The sequence below is a fragment of the Telmatherina bonti genome, assembly GCF_933228915.1.
Source record: "Telmatherina bonti genome assembly, chromosome: 1".
NCBI classification, from domain to species: Eukaryota; Metazoa; Chordata; class Actinopteri; order Atheriniformes; family Telmatherinidae; genus Telmatherina; species Telmatherina bonti.
The window spans coordinates 32,371,619-32,392,992 of NC_136619.1; the positions used below are offsets into that span (position 1 = coordinate 32,371,619).

The 21,374-nt window shown below is 38.1% G+C and overlaps 1 protein-coding gene across 6 annotated transcripts in view; it reads right to left on the reverse strand.

The window, feature by feature from the left end:
• pde8a (phosphodiesterase 8A) overlaps window positions 1–16,539 on the reverse strand; it is a 54,707-nt gene extending 38,168 nt beyond the window's left edge. The window contains exons 1-4 of one of the 6 annotated variants that reach the window (XM_079245991.1): window positions 16,302–16,539; window positions 16,054–16,216; window positions 15,010–15,127; window positions 9,789–9,848 (exon numbers count right to left, since the gene is read on the reverse strand). In XM_079245991.1, coding sequence (XP_079102117.1) covers window positions 9,789–9,812 — 24 coding nt within the window. In that variant the 5' untranslated portion in view covers window positions 9,813–9,848; window positions 15,010–15,127; window positions 16,054–16,216; window positions 16,302–16,539. Of the gene's footprint in view, window positions 1–9,788; window positions 9,849–14,593; window positions 14,713–15,009; window positions 15,379–16,053; window positions 16,217–16,301 lie in introns of those variants that run through there. The other 5 variants (XM_079245993.1, XM_079245994.1, XM_079245992.1 and 2 more) reach the window with 5 other exon arrangements.
• Window positions 16,540–21,374: the final 4,835 nt, after the last annotated feature.

Genomic DNA, 21,374 nt, shown 5'->3' on the forward strand with positions numbered 1-21,374 from the left:
AAGGAGTTGTTAGTGGGGAAAAAAGAAGAACAGTTCAATGATTGTTGAAAGCGTGCAGGTTGAGTCTCAGAGCATCAATCTTTTGCGCGGCTGTTTGCAGACACTCTTCAGTTTTTGTGGCTTAAATGGACATGATGAGACATGGAAAGTGGACATAATCAGATCCAAACATGTATGGGTTGATAAAAATATAACATATTATAATTAAATGCTTCTTTTGAAAACTATTTACACAGAGCTGCATGTGAGTAAGTCAGGAGGAATATTGCAGATCTTGGGAGGGTGGAACTACTGAGAAACAGAACCATTTTTACTAGGGTTGAATTTTAGTAAATAATTTTGCATATAATGATGATATTTATCAAAATTATCAATAACAACTCAAAGAGAAATATCAAGTTCTTTATTTAGGTACCCAATCGAGTAACTGAATTCCACCACCTAATCAGAGCCTTACAACTTTTAGATGTCTTAAAATAATTAGTTTTATTGTTCAGCACTTCGGTCAACATTGTTGTTTTTAAAGTGCTCTGCAAATATAATAAACTGGATTGGATAAAAAGATATGTTCACCGAACCTAAAGAAGAACATCAATCCTGACACATTGCAGCCACATTACTTCTCTCCAAAAACTAACCCCATTTAAACATGAAAAGCTGTCACAAGCCGTCACATTCCTACTCACACTCATTTAGAGACAGGGGCCTCATCGCTGCCATTCAGAGCTCAACAAACTGAACAAAAGACAAGTGAAGGTGACATTGAACCTTCCCCTGATTGTTCTGCTCCAGAAGTCATCAGCAGCTGATTTAATAGTTGCCAAGTTCAGTAAAGGACAGGTCAGTTAAAAGGTAGGTTAGCATAAGTTAGCCAGATGTTTTGCATGCTGCAGTCACTTACTGTTAAAAAATCTATAAACAAAAATGAAAGAAGAAATGAATGAATTCTAAAAAATTTATTCCATAAATTCAGCCACATAAAGTATTTTTTGGCCTGCTTTGTGTGATCTACCGGATTGAAAACTATTTTTCCATGTGCTGCTGAAAATGAAGCAATTCCTAATCACACACCGCCCTCAGAGTACGCCCTGACCTTTATTCTGTCTGCAGTGACATCTCTCCCACCTCACCAGATAGTGCGGAAACTCAAGCATACGGGAATGTGTGTGCACGCACACACTCACACTCAGGGGAGACACCATGGAACTCACAGGAGACTGAGCTTGTCCTGGAATTCAGTCCCAAACGCCCTTGAATGACGTCTATGGTTTAAAAATACAGAGTTTGCAGAAAATGGATGGGTTACTTCATCCTGGGTGACCTGTTCCTGTTTCAGACTGGTGTTCCGCACATTTTGGCCTCAGATATCACAGCACCCATCCGATTATATGAGCTGCCAGCCTGGTACAATCGATCTTTTACAGTTTGTCACAGAAAAATTACAAATTTAATACATAGATATCCATCCACACATACAGTAGACAAAAACACAAAGACACTTAAAAGTCAAGTATAGAGCAATATGACTGCTTATTCTGCTCCTACAGAGAAAACCTGTGTAAGTTTTTGAAGTTTTTTTGTTAAATTAAAACTGAAGAAACAACATTACAGAATACATGAAGTTGCTTGCTGCAACTCTGGGATTTTAACTGAAAGACGCCATGAAATCTGACTTTAAAATAACTTTCTTGGATCCCTTGTAACTGTATTAATCTGAATTTGTGTTACATTCCTTTAGTTTGTCCTCTCCACTTTTTTAAACACTTTCCATAAAGTAAACAGCAGCTGGTTGAATGTATTATACGTGTGTACATTTCACAAGAACTAGCCTCGTGTTCAATACAATGCCAACTTGATGTCAACGGCCAGCTGCGAGTTTGTGCTCAGCTGAGCAGAGAGTAGTCCTCACTGTTTCACTGGTGATGGTTGACGTCTGTTGTGGTAAGCCTTGTGTGTCACTTACTAACACTCAAGCCCTGTGTTATGCTGCTGTGTACTCAACTCTCTTAGCTCATCTAACAACAATAAATCTCTCTGTAAAGTGGTAAATTATTAATCGTACCCCATGCTGATTTGTTCTTTTTTTAAATGGATGCTTGCATTAAGGGTAAAATAAAGTTCACCACTTAGCACTTTATCTTCCACCTCTACTCGGTATTCACTACTCTTTTCCTCTCTGTGCTATTAACTACAATAGTCATAGAGTCAGTAATTTTGCAGTTTTGGAGCTGTTCAAACATGAAGCATGTTACAAGTACATTAAGAATAATTGATAGATGCAGAAACATCTAGCAAGTGTCAGTGCAGACGGAGCATCTGAAGTTCTGGATCCCAAGCGGTCTGGAAGTTGTGCCATATGAGTGACAATGTCAGGGAAGCATGAAGTATAGGAGAAGCAATGCAACTTGACCTGATGCTGTCAAAAAAGGCAATGCATTCTGAGCAAAAGTTTGGTGTATTGCAATCTCATCTCAACATGGAAACAACTTGTGGGATCATTTACGCTGAAGCAAATTATCTGCATTGGTTCGGTGTTGGTCGCAGGGTTTCTGCAAACAATGACAACTGAAAAGTGGATGCACCTTCGCTTCTATGAATATGCAGGGAGCTGATTAAAGTTTAACAGTTGCTTAACTAAAACTGCATCAAGCCAAGTTTTTACACAAAATGGTGGAGCTCTTAAAATAAGAAAAAAAGGCAGAATGCTGGTAATTGTGCATCGAGTATTATGAGCAAACCTGATGCAATTAGTGCCCCTTACATTGTAAATGTATTTTCCTCACGGCTGTTTGAGCAGAGCAGTATGGCATGTAAACACTTATCAAGTAATCCAGTCACATTTGTTACGGCCTGTGTTGTGGTCATATTTCTGGGGAGGCATGAGCATAAAGTTGAAGCATGAATTCCGCTTAACAGACTTGCGTCATATCAGCCTTTCACAGTCATTTCCAATTATTCATTTTCTATGAGACGTCTGTTTTGTCTTCATTTTGTTACGTCTTGCAAACAAAAGCGAGTTGCTTCATTTGATGTTTTTTAAAACATTATATATATAACATTATATGTATTTACCCATGAAGTGCTTCATCATGAAATGCACTCAAACATTAATTAGCTAAAAGTTCATTTATAATGAACTAAGATGTTTTACAATTTTTTAAACTTTGCAGAGCTTTAAAATAAACGTGACAGAATAGTGTCGTCAGAGTCTTTTAAAATCAGCTAAAAATGGACTCCTGGTTTAACGACAGCTTATTAAACAGTTTCCAATCATGCTGTTCACATTTTGACCGAGTGAGACAACACTTAAAACAGTGTTTTTGAAACATTAACATTTGAATGTTGTGGTATACCCACCACTGTTGTTGGCTTAGGTTTCAATGAATTGTTTGTGAAGGAATTACCATTGCATGAGTCTACATAAATGGTCTACATTCGTGATGTAATATTGTATCAGAGCATGAACGTTTTACATTTCCTTTGAATTTCACGCAAAAGTTGAATATCCTTTTTAAATTAGAATACTAGATAATTGACATGTAAATTTAAACAAGAAAAGCAGCCGTAAATTGCTTTCATGTTAAGTTGTACCAAAAAAAGTAAAATCTAATATTAATTTTTAGGGGTGGGAGAAATAATTGTTTCACATAAAAATTGGGATTTTTTTTGGTTTCACAATTTAAAATTTATTTTTATTTATTTATTTTTTTTAAATATTATTATTTTTTTATTTGAAATGTTTTTATGTATTGATGCTAGATTGAGTATAGTAACACGACTAACATTACTACCCACCTAGCAAGACGCCATCCTGAGGTAAATGCAGAGCTAAAAGCCAAACGTAGTGCATCAGCAAGCTGACAGACGCTCTTACCAGCACTTTTCTATGCAGTTCAAGCTTCTTAAACAAGAATATAAGTTCAAACAGCTGTTTCAGATACATTGCTGCTGAATAAATCTGAAAAACTGACACACAGTTGATTATTTTTATTTGTGAAATCTGGCTCGTGATACAGTCTGTACACTTGGTCACCATACAGCTTTATCACATTGTTTAAAAAGCAAAGTAAAAATTGGCAATACTTAGGAATCGCAATTTAAATCGAATCGACACCTAAAAAATCGTTAAAAATTGAATTGTGAGAAAAACATATTGTCCCAGCCCTATTAATTTTACACAAGCCCTCTTTTATATATTTAAAGTTTATACACTTTAATTTGGACGTATAGATATAAATTTAATGTTGTTTTCCAGGCTTAGTGGTTCATATCTTGAGCAGTAAGACAAACTTTTGGTGTAAAATTGGTGAAAGCTGCTTTTTGAAAAGGTAAATGTGCATTTGTTTTTTGTTTTTTTTTTACATTTTCAACCACCAATCAGTGTCAATTAATGAAATGAAGAGGGTACATCCAAGAAGTCAAGCCCTTTCTCCAGTGTTCACCTTCAAGGTATTTGTGTCCTTATCCAGATTACACTGAAATCCTCATAAGACCTAGACAATCCTAAGCTATCCAGGGCTCTGGGACAACCCCTAACTAAAACCTCCCACTTCTCCCATTGCCACCCCTGTTGCTTGTTTCACATTCTATTTTTATGCACATCTGTATCCTTCCTCTACCATCACTCCCCTTTGACTTGTTACAAACATAAGAAAACTTTGTACATAATACAATTTAATCCTGTCATGTTTCCCTGCAGCTGCTGCCAGAGTGTCAGGTTCCTTTGAGCCACGTGCCACTTTTTGATTTGTGTATTTAGGTTTTATTCTCCTTCCTCCTCCTAGATCAGCCCAGGTAAAGGCCAATTAAGTCCACGGAAAAACTGAAGGAGCTTGGAAAATCTTGTTGCTTGGTCCAGCGACCCAACAATAATCTTACCAGGAACCTTTCCATTGCAGTCAACCCCTCTTCCTTGTACAGTAGGTTCAGCCAAATACATGACACCAAGGAAAACAGAGTACAAACAACAAGCTACACAAGTAGTTCATTAGTTACAGTAATTTTCTTTCCAGTGCATTATCCAACTTTAAAATCTTAAATAGCCTCACCACCCCAGTGTCTAAAGACAGGTTTAGAATTAGCAATACGTTCACTACGGGCACACAACCCTTACTCTGTCTGCAACTCTGCATGGCTCCACCTCTCCACAACAGCTTACATGCTTTTGAAAGAATCACAAGAGCTTCACCAGAGCCTTACAGATGCCTGGGAGTGCATTAGATAATCACCGGACCACCACCATCCCCCCCTTTCTCTTTCTCACCTGCTAAAACAGGAGCACTGATGTCACTGTTGCATGAGGGATTAGTGAGTGACATGAGCTTCAGCTTAGCACACAAACTATACTTGATATAAACACACACACACACACACACACACACACACACAGTTACGCTGTCAAACACTGAATGAAGAAGATTACTTACTGATACTAACAATAATAAAGGGTTCTTTTTCTCTTTTTCTATAATGATATGGAGCTAGCAGAGTCTTGTAAAAAAAAAAAAAGATTCTAGATTCTCAAAAATGTACAACTAGAATTAGAGACTATTTAGAAAGTTGTCCTTTCCCCAAGCATTTTGCCAATAATTTCATCCTATTAAATTCTGGTGTAATTTAAAAGCTAGGAGCTCTAACATAATTTAGATTTTAATATAAAATTACACAAGTGTAAGTAAATTACAGATGCAAAGACAATTTGAAAAGCTCAATAAACAAATATCTGTTAAATATTAAAAATATGGACCACAGGTGAAAACTAGGCTGACTGAGTGCAGGAACATGTGGACAAAAACTATTATTTTTACAATTCATAATGCAAGATGATATTTCATGTGGCTACAAACAGCTTTACTGGTTCAACAGCATGCAGTTTAAACAGGTGACCTGGGAGGAATGTAATCCATCTGGTGCAACAGGTGCTTTTCACAGACATGCAGGAATGTTTCAGCATTTATCCACCTCCATCATAAATATATAACAGTATTCTGCTGTGTGCCATTGTTTCTCCAATGCTCATAGGTTTCATGTAGGTATTTGTTGCTCTCTGGCTTTCAACAGGCAACATAGAACAAGTTAAGGAAGTGTTTTGAAGCCTCGTTTATGTTCTCAAGCATTTACAAACTAGTGGGTCAAAGTGGAAATTGAGCTGAGAAGCAAAATTTTGAGATGACATAATTAAGCAGAGGCTTGAAAAAAATGACACGTTTCACAATAAACTAACAGAAATAGTGCTTTCAGAAATGAACAGATCAGGTCAGTTTAACAGAAGAACAAAAATATCAAGTTATTGAAGAGTTATTGACAGCTGATCAGACTACATATTACATACTTATTTTTCATTTCTAGATCTGTTAGTAAAAATTATTTCATTGTATTTAATCTAAATCAATTTAATCAAACTTCAATAGAGCCTTTGACATCGTCGAAGTAAAGTGATACAGACAAGCTCATTTCCCTTGTGTGCAAAGTGTCTGCAAAAGTTCATTTGCATATCATGGTCAAATGGGTTTGATGATTCCAGTAGTTTCCAACCCAGCATAAAAAAAAGATGTAAAAGGAAGATCTTTGCAGAGGCCAAAAAAGTTTAGTCAGCTGAAACTTAACTAAATTTGGAAATAAGAGAAACTTATGTGAACCCAAAAGTAGATATGCTTTGGGCTCAATTAATGTACTGAACCTTAAAGCACCCTTAAAACCACATGCATCACACTAACAATGTACACCATCTGTGCTATGCACCATGGCATATCATCTGAGGGTGTAGTAAATCTTCAGAGCAAAAGACAGAACACACTCCAGGGAATTTTGCATCATAGATTTGTCTATTAAAACAAAAGAGGAGACAAGCAAGGCTGGCTTAATGTGTGCTCACGAGGTGAATGAGACTCTTGCGTGTTTACTACAGCCAATAAGCTGCAAACCTGTCCACCTAATTCCTGTCGTGCTCTTTGTTTGCTCAGCACTTCTTAAATGAAAAAAGGCGGTAAAACTCAAAACTTCTAAAGAGCCTAACTAGCTAATTTCACAAACACCTATTTGATTGATCATCAAACACAAACATAGCAGTGTTGCTTCTCTGTAAATCTTGCCTCAGGAAAAACTTTTCAAAGCAGTTAAAGCAGTATCGTCACACAAGACGTTCTTGCAGGGGAGATTAAAGACACACACTGTGGACACAGACTGTGACACTATGTAAGACAGATGTCTCTCAGATGAAGCCTTTCTTTGGAGGAACAATGATTGTGTCTTCTGTACATGGTGTACTTTTGAGAATCTCTCATAAGGGAGGGATTATGATCTAAAGTGGGGGTCTGTGTATGGCAATAATGGATGCAGAAAAACAAAGTTGGTTTTTTTTGTTTGTTTTTTTCTTTCAACCCATTTTACAGGATATAAGAAATAAATCAAGATTTTAAAGAGGGCTTAGTTAATCTCCTGTCAAGAAAGTTGAATTTTGTCGAGAAGCTCGATAGTTTACAGACTGGAAACAGAGTTTAGTCACATCCTTGCCTTTGTCTGAAAATAACAGCTTGCTGTTTTACTTTATGCCTTTTCCTTTCAAACTGAACACAATCAGAATATAGATTGAAGAAATTGTAAAAACAGACACCATCGCCAAGAAACAGGAGACACATCAAGATCCCAGTAAGTAGATGCAACAAGAGAAGAAAAAGCTCCCAAAACCACACTTTGATGGTTTGGAGTTGTTTTTTTTCCCTCAAATGTTGCTCAAATTTGTCATTATTTGTCAAGAAGTTGCTGTCAGGGTTTCTGATAAGTTTAAAACTCCGTCTTTAACTGCATTTTCACCTTATTTCATCACTTCATCCACTCCTTGCAGAGTGTCTCCAAACGGACACTGGGTGAGAAGTGGGTAAACCCTGGACAAATCAGCTGAGGGTTAACGGACAGACAACCGCACAAGCTCACGTCTTTCATTCTGAATCATCATTTTTTCTGAACCTAGACAGATCATTTCTGGTCATATTCTGAAGCTTTTTCAGCAAAAGGGTTTCAAAGCCAAACGTTTAACTTTCCTCGCCCCTAGCTAAGTTGGTTTGGGCATTAACTTGACATTGTGTTCAAGCCAAAACATAACCAGTTGTTTTCCCTAAACCTAAACGACAACGGTTTCACGCTGGAGGTAACCAATGCTTTAAGGACCACAACCTCTCCAACGTTACACTGTAGACATGTTTGCAGGCTGATAAAGTAACATTTGCGCATGCTGCCAGAGCTGGTTTGATGAGAATTACTGATATTTCATGAAGGTGTGGTTCCCAAGGACTTGAACTTCATAAATAGAAAACAGGAATAATTTAACTCTACTAATGATTATTTTAAATATATATTCACGCTTTTGCTTATTCTCACTGAATTTATATGCGTCTTGAGTTTTCTCACTTCTCTGCACGACTGTTTAACTAATAACATCACTGCATGACAGAACAGCTGTCAACAGACTACAGGGAAAAAAAGTAGCAAAAAATAAAACTAACTACTGGACTGTGTGCCTTAAATCAGCCCTGACAGTCTGGCTTTGTGGAGCAGGAAGCTTCATTTGACGCACACATCAGCAGGATGACCCCTGCAAACGCTCAGATATTGGGGAGTGGCACATTCAAGGAGGAGCTCTAGAAGGCCACTAGTGGACCTGAGCCCACTCACATCTACATTCCTGTGAGCTTCTGAACACGAACAGAAAGCACTGCCACAAAGTAAACACTTGTAGTGCCTTGTTTTGGAAGAATACCATTTCAGTAATCTCATGAAACTATCACATGCTGACCTTATGATACTAAATTCTTAACCTGGAGGGGGGCGGGGGGGGGGGGGGGGGGGGGCAGAAGTAGCTTTGAATGTGGCTTTATTTGTTAAGACTATTTAAAAAAACAATGGGAGCTTCTGTTTCATGAGCGCACACAAGCAGTTGACACCCCAACAAGTGAGCAAGAGCTCCGAAATGAAGAGACCTTCTGTATAAACACTTACGGTGACAAAGGGATTTGTCGTATAGTTATTTCTGCTGTTAGCAAGCAGATTAGTGAATTGACTGGACCTCAGAAAGAAAATGAATTGACGCCGAAGTGAAATATCTCACTCTGAAATCTTGGACGTCTCATGTACAAACAAGGGAGATAAGCTCTGGAGCTGCTTCTACATCAATCAGAAAAGTGTGGCTGCTCCCTGGGCCCCATCTTGCTTCCTCTCAACTCCTTCTGCTAATGTGCCAGTAGAGATAAATGACAAAGCAAAAAAAAAAAAAAAAAAAAAGACCCCCTTTATGTCCTCTTACTACCCCTGCACACACTCCAGACAGGAAGGGAAATACAGGCAGACTTGTTTAAATAACACATAACAACATAATGAGGATTTTAAGAGCTGTGTTGGAGCAGTTTGCAAAGTTTATTTTCATGTTGGTAAACTGAACATGGGATGAATCCTACTATTGCTGGAGAAAAAGAGGCTCAGTCTCAAACGAGCAGCTCGACATTTGGGGAAATGTATTTTTTCTTGCCAAACGGAGTATCACACACAGTCAGCAGCTGTGCTTATCTCAACATAAAGATGCGAATCAGGAGCGTGGCGCTTGCTTTAATCTCTCCAAATACAACACAACTTTCAGCACATCTTAATTAAAACCATTCTCTTTTTATTTTTTGTTGTTGTTTAAACCATTTGTTACAGCACCAGAACTACGCCCCAGTGGGATTAAAAGTGTGAGTTATGGCTGAGTGCCAGGAGTTAGTACCATGCACTGAGCTATAAAAGACTACTGTACATACACCCATGACATCTCTGATAGGCATAGATAAACCCACTTCATCATTTGATCCATACAGCAGCTGTAAAGACAAAGAAGACACTGAAGTCAATTGAACGCTGTACGCTCTGTGGGCGTACCGAGACGAAACTACTCCGAAAGTTGATCAAGTTTTCTACTAATTTAATTGGGATGGCAAAAACAGCTGTCAGTAGGGTAGAAAATACATACATTAACCTTGAGCATTCAAAGAGTTTTGTTACTGTTGCCCTGCATTACAAAGAAAAAAGGGATAGCACAGAAATGCTGATAGCCAAATGAAAGAGGGAGAGAAAGAAAAAGAGCCAATATCAGTCTGTGTCCTCTCAGCCGGCTAAAAAAGCACAGTGGATTAATTCACCACCATGCTAAGCCTTTGCCCTCCTCTGGAATAAATTACCCAGTGACTCTAAACTCAGACTAAACACACACACACACACACACACACACACACACACACACACACACAAATAACTGGCCAGCGAGAGAACACAGACACAGTGGGAGAGAAAACTTGACAAATACAGACAGGCGGCTCAGGTCAGAGGAGTACCATATCTTACTAGACACTCTTTAAATATAAGATGTATCACATGAGGTTCTTGGTTTAGAAATATTAAGTTAGCAGTAATTAAGCGCTTTCTAGCTGGTAGAAAAGGAACCTTGTCCACCTTGTCACCTTTAGGTTATAGGAGGGGGGTGAGTGACTCCACCACTTAGCTTGTTACAGTGCTGACAGAAAACCTTCAGGCCCTTTCAAGCTTTTAAAATGTTGTTTTAGACTCAACTTAGAATGTGTTTGTGTTATTTTATTTTACCAAATCAATTCTCAACAGTGACAAAGCAAAATCTCCTTTTTGGGGACAGTTCACATACAGTTTACAGTACCATTCATCCTTTGTATCCTGTTATGGCTAAATGGAGCTCTGGTACATCTTATTTCTATCAATGAACATAGATGTTGCTCCAGTCTGACTTCTGTGTTTAACTGAATTAATTGGATATCACAAAAGAACAGCTAGTCAACAAAACAGCAAACACTTGTCTAAATAAAGATCTCACAGTTGACTATATGCCACAGCAAACATAACCATGAGGGGGAAAAACTGTTGAAGAATCAGCAAGACAAGAACATGCATTGTGTTTTGACACATGCATGATGCATTTAAAAAGCCACCCCACAGACTCCATAAATCACAAATATAGAAAGTTTGATAAAACTACTAGACTTTTGCAATCTGGCTAGGGCTGTGATGATATGCTTTTGTATTCAATTTTATTCAGATTTTTTGGGTGTCGATTCGATTTAAATTGCGATTCTCACAATTCTTTGATATTGCTGATTTTTGTAGATTAAAAACAAAATAAAAATGTATTAAACTTTTTTTTTTTGCTTGTCGTTTTTCTTGATTTCAATTAGGAAAAAACAACACAATAGCCTGATCATCATTCTGCTGCTATAAAGAAAAGTTAAAAGATCAATGAATACAATAAAAACAATAAAATTTTATAACTGATTATTTTTATTTATTTGGAAAAAAAAATTTAACAAAAAAAAAAATCAATTTTAAAATTGTGAAGCAAAAAAATCTCGATTTTTTTAATCAAGTTTCCCACCCCCACTAGGTAGCGAAACAGATTAAAAGAGGGAAAAATGGTCCAAATCAGTGAGATTTAGTGTTTTTTGTGGAGATGGAAGATTTTTACAAATGGAGAACCATCAGTTCAGAGTTCCATAATTAGGTCTCCATGCTATTAAAGCCGCACGAAAGCAGTTCCTATTACAACGCACATGACAGCCCTGTGGGACTTTATCAAAAGGTACCTTAATGACTCTGAGTCCACGAGAAGGAAATTCCTGCAACTTAAAGAAACAAAGACTGAACTTTAAGCTCACAGTTTTAGAACTTATGTAGGCAATCCCGTCATGACAAAGATGCTGTGGTGCATCAGCATACGCTGCTGATTGGTCATGATGTCACTTCCTGATCCTAAACTTAAAGTAGATGAAATGCCAGAAGCCAAAAAACTAAAACATCAGCTCAGTAATGCCCCCCCCCCCCCCCCCCCCCCCCACTCCCCCCTTTTAGTCTAGCACGGGGACGACAGCATCAGTCTGCAAGGTTGCTCCTATGCAACAGGACATCAAGCATGGGCAAAGGTTTACGTCTCAATAAGACAGCAACCTGTCATTGCTTTGTATACCACATAGAAAACACAGGCTTGCAGGAAGGCATTTCTCCTAATAACAACGGGACATAAAAGAAAAAAAAGGGAAGGCTAAATATCTGAATGCTGTTTCAGACTGTCATGTTTCATAAATTTGTCAGAGCAGAATACTCTGTCAACAGATGAGAAAATAAGTAACTGAATCTATGTAAACATGAGTCTAAAACATAAGTCCATGCGGAAAACTCAACCTGTCAATGCAGAGGCTGGAATCAGGCAACACGAATGACGACATCACTCCTGAGAAACTTGTAAGCTTAGCACCTTTTATGGTGCTTTTCCATTAATACTAAAAGCTAACGGTAAAACTGGTCTACGTTTGCTGTTCGGGGCAGGAGAGCTACTTGATTTCCTTGAGTAGGGGCAATCAAACTGGAAAAGTCAAGGCCAGATAAATGGTGTTATGTTTGGCTGAGGTCGTTCTCTGTCTGTTTGGCCCGACACGCACACACACACACATTCAAACTCACATACATGCAAAAAAAAAAAAAAAAAAAAAAATAGCCCACTATCACAGGACCTTGTACTTGAGCCTTATCATCACCAGAGCAGCCCAGATGGTAACGTACCCTTGACAAAGACTCACATCACACTCCCAAACTTCTACTGAATCTTTCTCACACTGTAGACGCCTGCACATGGTCTCATCCGTCCTCTTTTCTCCAGGTATTAAAAAAAAGTAAGCAAAGACACTGCACAGCCTTAACATTTGATTAAAATCATTTTTACAGTGCTTTAAACTTTATGCCAAATATGTGATTGTGGGTTACAGTTACTCTCCTTCTGGACATAAATGTGTTTTTTCCTTCAAAAACCACAGTGGGTAAAGCACAAGAGACTAAATCGGTCCCAGAAAGTAATTTAGACAGTCCAAGACACTTTATGTCTTCTTTACAGAATTATCTGGATTTTTGCATAGAGTTTCTTTAAAACATTGTGAAGAATATCATTGTTTCAGGGCCTCAGAAGCATCTGTGGCATCTTGCTTCCACAGATCAACAGTCCAAAACCCAAAGATACTCTTGTCACTCATCAATGTGATAACTCAGCTACTCATTTCAGGACCATCTTCTCCAGTCAGCTTGTAGGGTCTTATGAATTACAACTATTTACAAAAAAAAAAAAAACAAAAAAAAAAAAAAAAAAAGAAAAAAAAAAAAAGCTGTACCACCTTCGGATAAGTCTAATATAATGCAAAAAATTAAGGACTTTTCTGTGACATTGTGTTGCAAAGAGCCTGATTAAATCTGCAGGCACAGAGTTCCACGGCAATCAATTGGTCACTTTTAAAAGAACAAATCAAAACAGCTACACCAAACAGCAGCAGAAGTTTGTATTACTCGGCCTTGAACGCCTCCCAACAAGCTTCTGCTCACATGCTTCTTAATGAAAGGTATACTGTAACGTAGTTGCATGTGCATTATGTTACATTACGGCGAAATTAAATCTGCCAACTCACTGAGGAAACCACGGATGATGTTAAAGATGACACCTTACAGAACAGGGATTAACCATTTCCAGCTGGAGAAGATTTGGATACCATTAGTCTAACTCAATCAGGAAGCTAATTCAATCAAAGGCACAGTGGGCGTCCTGACGTGGGGGCATCTGTCACACTGACTTCTCACTGCATCCTGGGGTGACATTTGGCCACAAAATTCAGCTTGACAGAGACCCTCAAATAGCCTGCAGTCTGTCAGACAAAACGCACACATACTCGGAAAAACACACAGATGTGCTCGTGAACAGCTAAGCTCTGAAAACGTTTCCTTTTTCATACTTCTTCAGGAGAGTCGTTTGCATTTGATGATGCCTAAAGTTGCATTTGTCTGAATGTTATAAACCACCTTAGACTTTCTTATCAATTTGAATCCCAGGAAAACATCATTTAGACACTGAAAGAGTTTTTAGTCAACTAGACGAAGCGTCTGTTCGGCACAGATGAAAACCAGCTCTTTTGCGTCTTAGTTTCCTGCAAGTAATTAAAAATGTCCTTGTTCCAAACAAACATCTGCCTTGTAGTTGTTTTTATGTGTACGTGTAATATTGTATGCAATGAAAGAAATAACAAAACCATCACAAAATCTCGATTAGAAGCCTTGTTTAGTCTGTATACAGGCAGGCCCAGCCCAGATTATTATGTTTAGCATATTACTTACAGGCCAAAACATAAATGGGACAGTTCTGTTTCTGTTTTTTGTTTTGTAGTGATGCAGCTTTTTGCTGTCTAGTCACAAATCCTCGCTTTCCATTCACTTGCCCCAAACATAATTTTCTGAATGAAACTGTAAGTTTAGACCTCGATAAGAATCGACGGGAGGACAATTCATTGAGTAACACAGCTGCTAGAAAGGTAAAGCAGAGGCCAAATGGTGTGTCAGCTGGAAAAAAAAAAAGGAGCCGTGTTTGACGACAAACGTCACTGCTTTATGCCTAGATTTTCGTTCTATTAAGACAACACGACGCCTGCAGTAGGATTACATGCATGGGGGACATTTAGAGACACCAAAAACTGCAGCCCAGGCTTGCGTCATCCTGAAACTACAAAGAAAACAATACCTTAAGTTAGCGTGAAGGGCCGGTGACCCCACGACTTCCACAGTGTGTGTATCAAGGCCCATTTCCTCTGAGTTTAGAAAAGCAGCAAATTTGGAACGTCAAGAGAGGAAATTTTGAAGCTGGAGGGGATTATTTGTAGAAAGTATAAATACAACTGATCATATGAAATGTCAACTGATCATATTCAACATAGTTTGCACCTTTTCTTGTATCTTGGGTTAAATTATAGTTCCATTTTTTTTATTATAATATCTTCCTTGTTGCTTTGCAATTATGCTTGTATCATGTCCTTAATACAGAATACCTTCATTGAAGCTGAGCACACAAATATATATATAAAAAAATCACACTTTTCACTCATGTACACACACACTCCTGTGTCTCTGTAAGAATGTAATGAATGTGGGTTCTCTCACCTTGCTGTTTGGGGGCTTTAGGGGTAGTCCAGAGGCAGGATTTCCTTGATGCTGAGTGGTGTTAGTCTGCTGGGGTGAGTGGGAATCCTCAGACTCTTTTCCACTGTGGTAGACCACCCTATCAGAGATATGAATACTTGAAGCACAGCCCATGCTTCAACCCACTTCAGCCTTTTTCTTTTTGCGCAAGTGCTTTACTTTGAGGCTACAAGAGTGTCATTCGCCCTCTTTGTGTTTTTTATTTGAAGGTCCACTCCTCCTCTTAGGGTTTCATTCTTTTTTTTAAATGCATGTATAAATACATATATGTATGTATCATCTAGGCCACAGCAAAGCCGGCTCTCCAACTGCTCTAACACAAGGCATGAATAATATATCTATGTAACCCCCACCACCCCCCCCCCCCCCCCCCCCCCCCAACCCAAGAAGCTGATTTCCTCCCTCTGTTTTTCACATGAACTTAATTGGAGATCTTTAATCAAAGCAGCTGTCTTGTCCTCGAAAACTTGCTTTCCGTTATTCTTCAGCTGCTCAGATCCCCATGGACGATTTTATCCCTCACTCCGACTCCTCTTCTGGCCTTCTTCGTACCACATCACCATTTCTGATTTTCCTCAACTTCAGTTATCAAGTAGGCCTAAAACACACCATGCAATCCCCCAGTCAGCTTCATGCATTAGTTTTTATCCATTTTTGTGTGTGTGTGTGTGTGTGTGTGTGTGTGTGTGTGCGTGTGTGTCCAAGCTTTCATGTGCAGACGTTTTCTCCCAACTCGTAGCCATCAATGGATGATGCCTTTTGTTGTTGTTGTTGTTTTGTCTTTTAGCTTTTCTTTCCAACAGTCAGATTGCCCACTTCAGCTCAATACACGGGCCATAAACCGATTCTCACGACACTTTTGCTCCAGTCCTGAGTGGTTCATCATCAACAGGCTGAAATATTCACACTGCGGAGTGTTATTCTGGTCGGTCGCTCCCATGTCAAACAGCCTCCGTACAACATATTGCCATGTAGCCTGACAGACCACTCCATTAACCAACCCACCCAAAATTAACCAGTTTAGGAAACAGGGAAATCTTCGTGGATGGCTTCCAGTCTTCATTCAGGCATCCGCTGCCCAGTTGAGGATGATCCGCCTGATATAAGAGCTCCAAAACCCGGGTGCAGTTGGCTACAGTGTCACCAGGTTTCGCGATTTTCTCTCATTCTGGAGGTTTAAAAATAAAAATAAATAAATAAATAAATAAAAAATAAGGATGTAGAAGCTGTCAGATTGAAATGTGTGGATGTACCTCCTCTGGAGAATCCAATCGCTTCAGAGAGACACACGGAGGAAAAAAATAAACCTTGGAAAAAAAAATAGAAAGAAAAAAAAACCGCTCCGTCTCCACAAGTTTCAGATGTGAAAGCGGTGGGATTATTTTAGGATGGTAGCGGAGCGGAGGTAAGGCAGGATCGAGCTACATAATGCTGATTTAATGTTTGTCTTTTCTCTGCCTTTTCTGGCGTTTGCCCTTCCAATTCTTCAGCACTGCTTGACAGCGGCACATCCAATAAAAGCACCCGCAAGGATTGACCTACAGCCTTTACTGACGTTAATGCAAATGAGCTGCGCGCGGCTAATGGGAGTCGCGCTCGGCGCCGCTGGGTGGTCCTTCTGCTTTCCGTGGGAACTTTGAAAGCAGGAAGCGAGCTCTCCCACAGCAGCTCTGAGCTGGATGCAGGTAGTCTCATCTGTCTGAGCTGTTGTTTCTGCTCATCTTAACTGGGTGCAATGGTTTTCTTTTCTTTTTAAAAAAAAAAAAAAACTGTTTTACCTTCTGTAAAAGAAGTAGTTCACTGCAGCACACGGAGTTTGTTGGGATTCACTGACATTTAGGTAAACGTAATCATAAAATTATAATATATATCAAATGTTTATGAAATCATAAAATGATAAAGAAAATGTTTCAGTAATATTTGATCATTTTTAATCACTAGTTAACGTGACTGATTGTTTTGTGTTGGATAGATTTTTTTTTTTTTTTATCAGATCACACACTGATTTATTATCATGATCTTTTGTCATATGATTTATGGTTGGTATGCGGGAAACATCAAGAAAATCCAATATGTTGCATTCAGAAATGTTTTCACCCTAAATTTGTCATTGATTGAGATATACTATGTAATTTTCTTACAAAATGACACAATTTTCTGACGTCTTAATGAACTGTCTGTGATGTGCCTTTGTCTAAATACCACAGGGAGAGTGTCCATGAGAGGAGAATAGTATTAAGCTCTCAGTCCTTTAGGTATCCTGTAATGTTTACACCCAGCTACCACTTAGGGTTGCAATATTTGCTTTTTTTTTTCCTTCATGCTGCATTTAGTCAAATAAACCAAACCTTTGGAATAATGTATTCCCTTCCTGCATCAAGCATTTCTGAAGGAGAAGATAAGACAAGCAGTAAAAAATAAAAACTAGTTAGTTTAATAGGTGATCTGGGGCAACTTTTCTTTCCACCATATAAATTGTAGTCCGCTTCTTCCATTTAGTTCTATAGAACATTAAATAACAAACCTGGTATGGCATTTTCTTATGTCTTTCTTAAATTAAATCAAATTTATACCCATGGACAATAATTTGTTGTTCAAAACAAACAAAAGAAGATTCAAAAAACAAAAAACAAAAACAAAAACAAAAAACCTTTTTCTGTCTTTAAGTATATGTTTGATGCAGATGAGAAATTTCTCCTCTGAGAAGGGATCGTTTGATGTAGAAATCCATGGTAAATCTGAACTACTTACTATATGAAGAATTTTCAGATACCATAATCTGGTTGTGTATTTTCTTAGTTTTCCAGTTGGATGTCACTAAAAAAAAGTAGTTAAAAGTACAGAAAATGTGTTTAAACAATCATGCATCCCTTCAAAATTTTAAAATTGCAGTTTGTAGTAAGGTGTGTAAAATCTTTCCTGCCGGGTTAGTTTGGTCTGCTGTAGAACTACTGTAGACATGATGAAAGTCCAAATTTAATCAAAAGTCTCAGTTCAATAAGAATGTCTTAAATGCCAAGCATAACTTTTTCTTTCTTCACAAAGTCATGAACTTTCCACAAATTAGCTACACTACATATCACACAAGCAAAGTAGAGCTCACTTTTCCAACCTGTGCATTTTTTTAGATTGTATGATGATGGCAGATAGTGTGCTTTGCACATGTTCCGGTTTAATTTAACACGAGCCTGTGATTGCTTTCATGTTTTCAGTACAGCCATCTTACTTCAGCCATGGTGTTGGCCCTGCATTGTATGAACTTTGATATCTTTGGTTTTTAATGAACACTGAAATTTTTTTCCTGCAAGCAACCAAAATGACAAATATGCCTATTTCCATATACTCCTGACTATTGAGATCACAGGTTAAGACTTACTTTGCTTAAACATGGAAGGATGATCCAATAACAAAGCAGTTCCTTGAGCTTTACATGTTGGACGTTTGTAAAAAATCTTCCTGCTCATCTCATAGGCTGCATATCTAGGAGCATCAGTCTCAAAGATATTAATAGAATATTGGAAAGTTTATATTTTATCATCCAAAAAGAATGAAGATAGGAGGCATGTCCCATTGTCATACTTAGCACTGCATCCTTCTTCATATTTTTCAAACCTCAGCTCCCACTTTCTTGATCGTGGATGAGATTTTAACATTATTCCTCATTTGCCATCTTCACCATGTGTGCTCATTTGTGTCTTTTTGTGTCTGATTAAGAAGAAATTTCAGCCTGTCAAAGATGTTTGTGGAGAAATCTGTCAGATGATTAGATTTTGAGTAGTGATGAGCAGAATAGTTGAGCAAAACCTTTAGCCTGGGGGGGGGGGACACGGACTCTTGTTACCCCTGCCTATGTGGTTTGTGTCATTTGTTTGACTATTTATTGGCCAAACTGTTCAAAAAGTTATGGATGAGTTAACAGGTAAATTTCACCTGACTTGAAGCACGGCCCTTTTCAAAAACTTTGGATATCATAGTGGATTTTTGTTAGCCTTGGTGGAGGTTAACATGTCCAGACTGGCTTTAGACACCATTAGACTGCTCCTCTCAGCTCAACAAATAGTTTGATATAAGAAGCTGAATTATATGTCTCTAGCCATATTAGACCCTCTCATGATATAGAACGTTGGATGCTAGTTACTTTAAGATGCTGCATCTACAGAATTAACATATGCATTTATACACAGTATAATACAGATATCTGTTTTGTTTCTTTGATACCAGACATGATTTGAAAAGGTTTGTTCACCAAAAATGTCCTCAACAGTATTAGAAAAGTGGAAAAACAAAGTGATATTTCATGAAATCTCCCTCCTGCCTGTTTGTCATTCAATGCTTTTCTTGGAATAGAGAAAGAGTGTGTGCAATACAAAAGTAGAGTTTGAAATTCAAAACACATTTTTTTAATAGTTGTTTTTTTTCTTTTTTTTTGTTGTATTGTGGAATTTAGTAATGTGACATGACTAAGAAGAAGGGTTGTGGTAAATTCCAACAAAGTGACACGCATCAGATGTGCAGAAAGATGTTGCCGATAAGAAGGCTTCGACTGAAGAAAAAGGCACAGGATCCTTTAGGGAGCATTCCAACACATTATTTACGCACCTCCATAAAGCTGGTAGACTGGAAATACTCAGGTTAAGGAAAAAAAAAGCTAAATATATTCTAACATTTATAAAAACTAGTTGCATCTTTTCCTCAGAAGCTCCTTCCTCAGCCTCATATTTCAAACTTACAGCCTAGACTTCGTATGATGAAACTTCTCTGCTGTTGTCTTCACAAACAAGGATTTACCATCATAACATCTGTTCCTATGCTTAACAAAGGGCCTAAAAGGCAGAGAAGTACTCCCAGTGACATGAATTGACCTTCATGTGCCAAGCTTCAGGAGGCTAAAAGCTTCCTAGAGCTGCAGAGAAGGATGTTTTTCTCACTACTGTTTGTAAAACATGAACACATTTAGTGTTTCTATCAGCAAAAGTTACTTTTTGCAGCTCAAAGCTACATCTCACATGATGCTTTTTGTTCCTATATGGAGGCCTGAAAAAGAAGTACTCTAAAATCCCCTTAAATCACCCACTGAAATGGTTTATTGCTTCCATAAAGCAGAAGAACGCCAGTTTTAAACAAACAGTGTGAGTGCTAAATAAATCTATGCTGTAGATTTGACAGATGATGGCACGTAAATGATTCCACAGGAAGATCACACAAACTTCTTTTTATCTTTTGCCTGCAAACAGTGACGTTTGCTACAGTTTTTAAAGGGGTGGGGGGTGACATGTTTACTGTTGCCTTCTCGTTTATCATTTATGTGTGTTTAGCTATCAGTTATCATCATTGTACTTTGGGCTGCTGCATTCTTCAGCAGGACCTCCGTAGGAAAGTCATTTGTTTATGTTTACCTTACTGTCCGATGCCGTGTGACATCTACATAGTATGCAAGAACTCATTGTGGCAGTGCAATGGTTCAGCGTTGGAAATGCAAAGTCCATTTGCTGTTTTTACGCATAAAACTTTTTAGGTTTACAGTGATCGAGTGCTTTTGTTCATTTTGTTCATTAAAATTCCACAACATAATTGTTTTATGAAAACTTTTAGTGCTATTTATCAGAATGGAGAAGCTGATGGCGGCTACAACTCTCTTGTAAAATGTAATGAGCTTTATTTCTATAAGGCATACATGTGGTACTTAACACACACTGCACTTTTAACAACTTGTTGTGGTGTCTTTTGTCATTTTGTTTTTTTCTTTCTTCTTCCTGAGATTTTCTACCAAATAATTTTTCCATTAGTATGTTTTTGGTTTTTTTTTCTTTTTTCAAATGTAGATTTGGATGCCCTGCTGCTTTTGGAATCTCTGCTGGTAGTTTTGGCACTCTTTATCATCTGTTGTGATAAGTTACTATGCCAACAGGAAGGTTGTTTACATGTGGGAGCTCTCTAAAAGTCCAATGTCTGGATTAACCGGCTGAATGGGAGATGTGGAGGATGATGATGAGGGCAGAAACAAAGTGAAGAGAAAGAAGGAGGAAGTTAAAACTTTTTCTTTCCTGGATCGTCATGAGGAGTGTGCTATCATGAGCAAACAAAGTGTATGCGCTTGGAGCAATAGCAGGGACACAGTGGGAACATCAGGAATGCAGTATTTTGTGTTTCATAGCGACACGACTGATTTATATTTTCTTTCATCCACCCCCAATAACATATATTATATAAATTTAATTGCTCTTCTGGGATAAATACGATGTGATCTTATAAGATTTTGTTGATGTTTTCTTTCCAGTGTTTTTAGACTTATTTATAGAGTGTTTGATGCCAACAATTAAAACTCA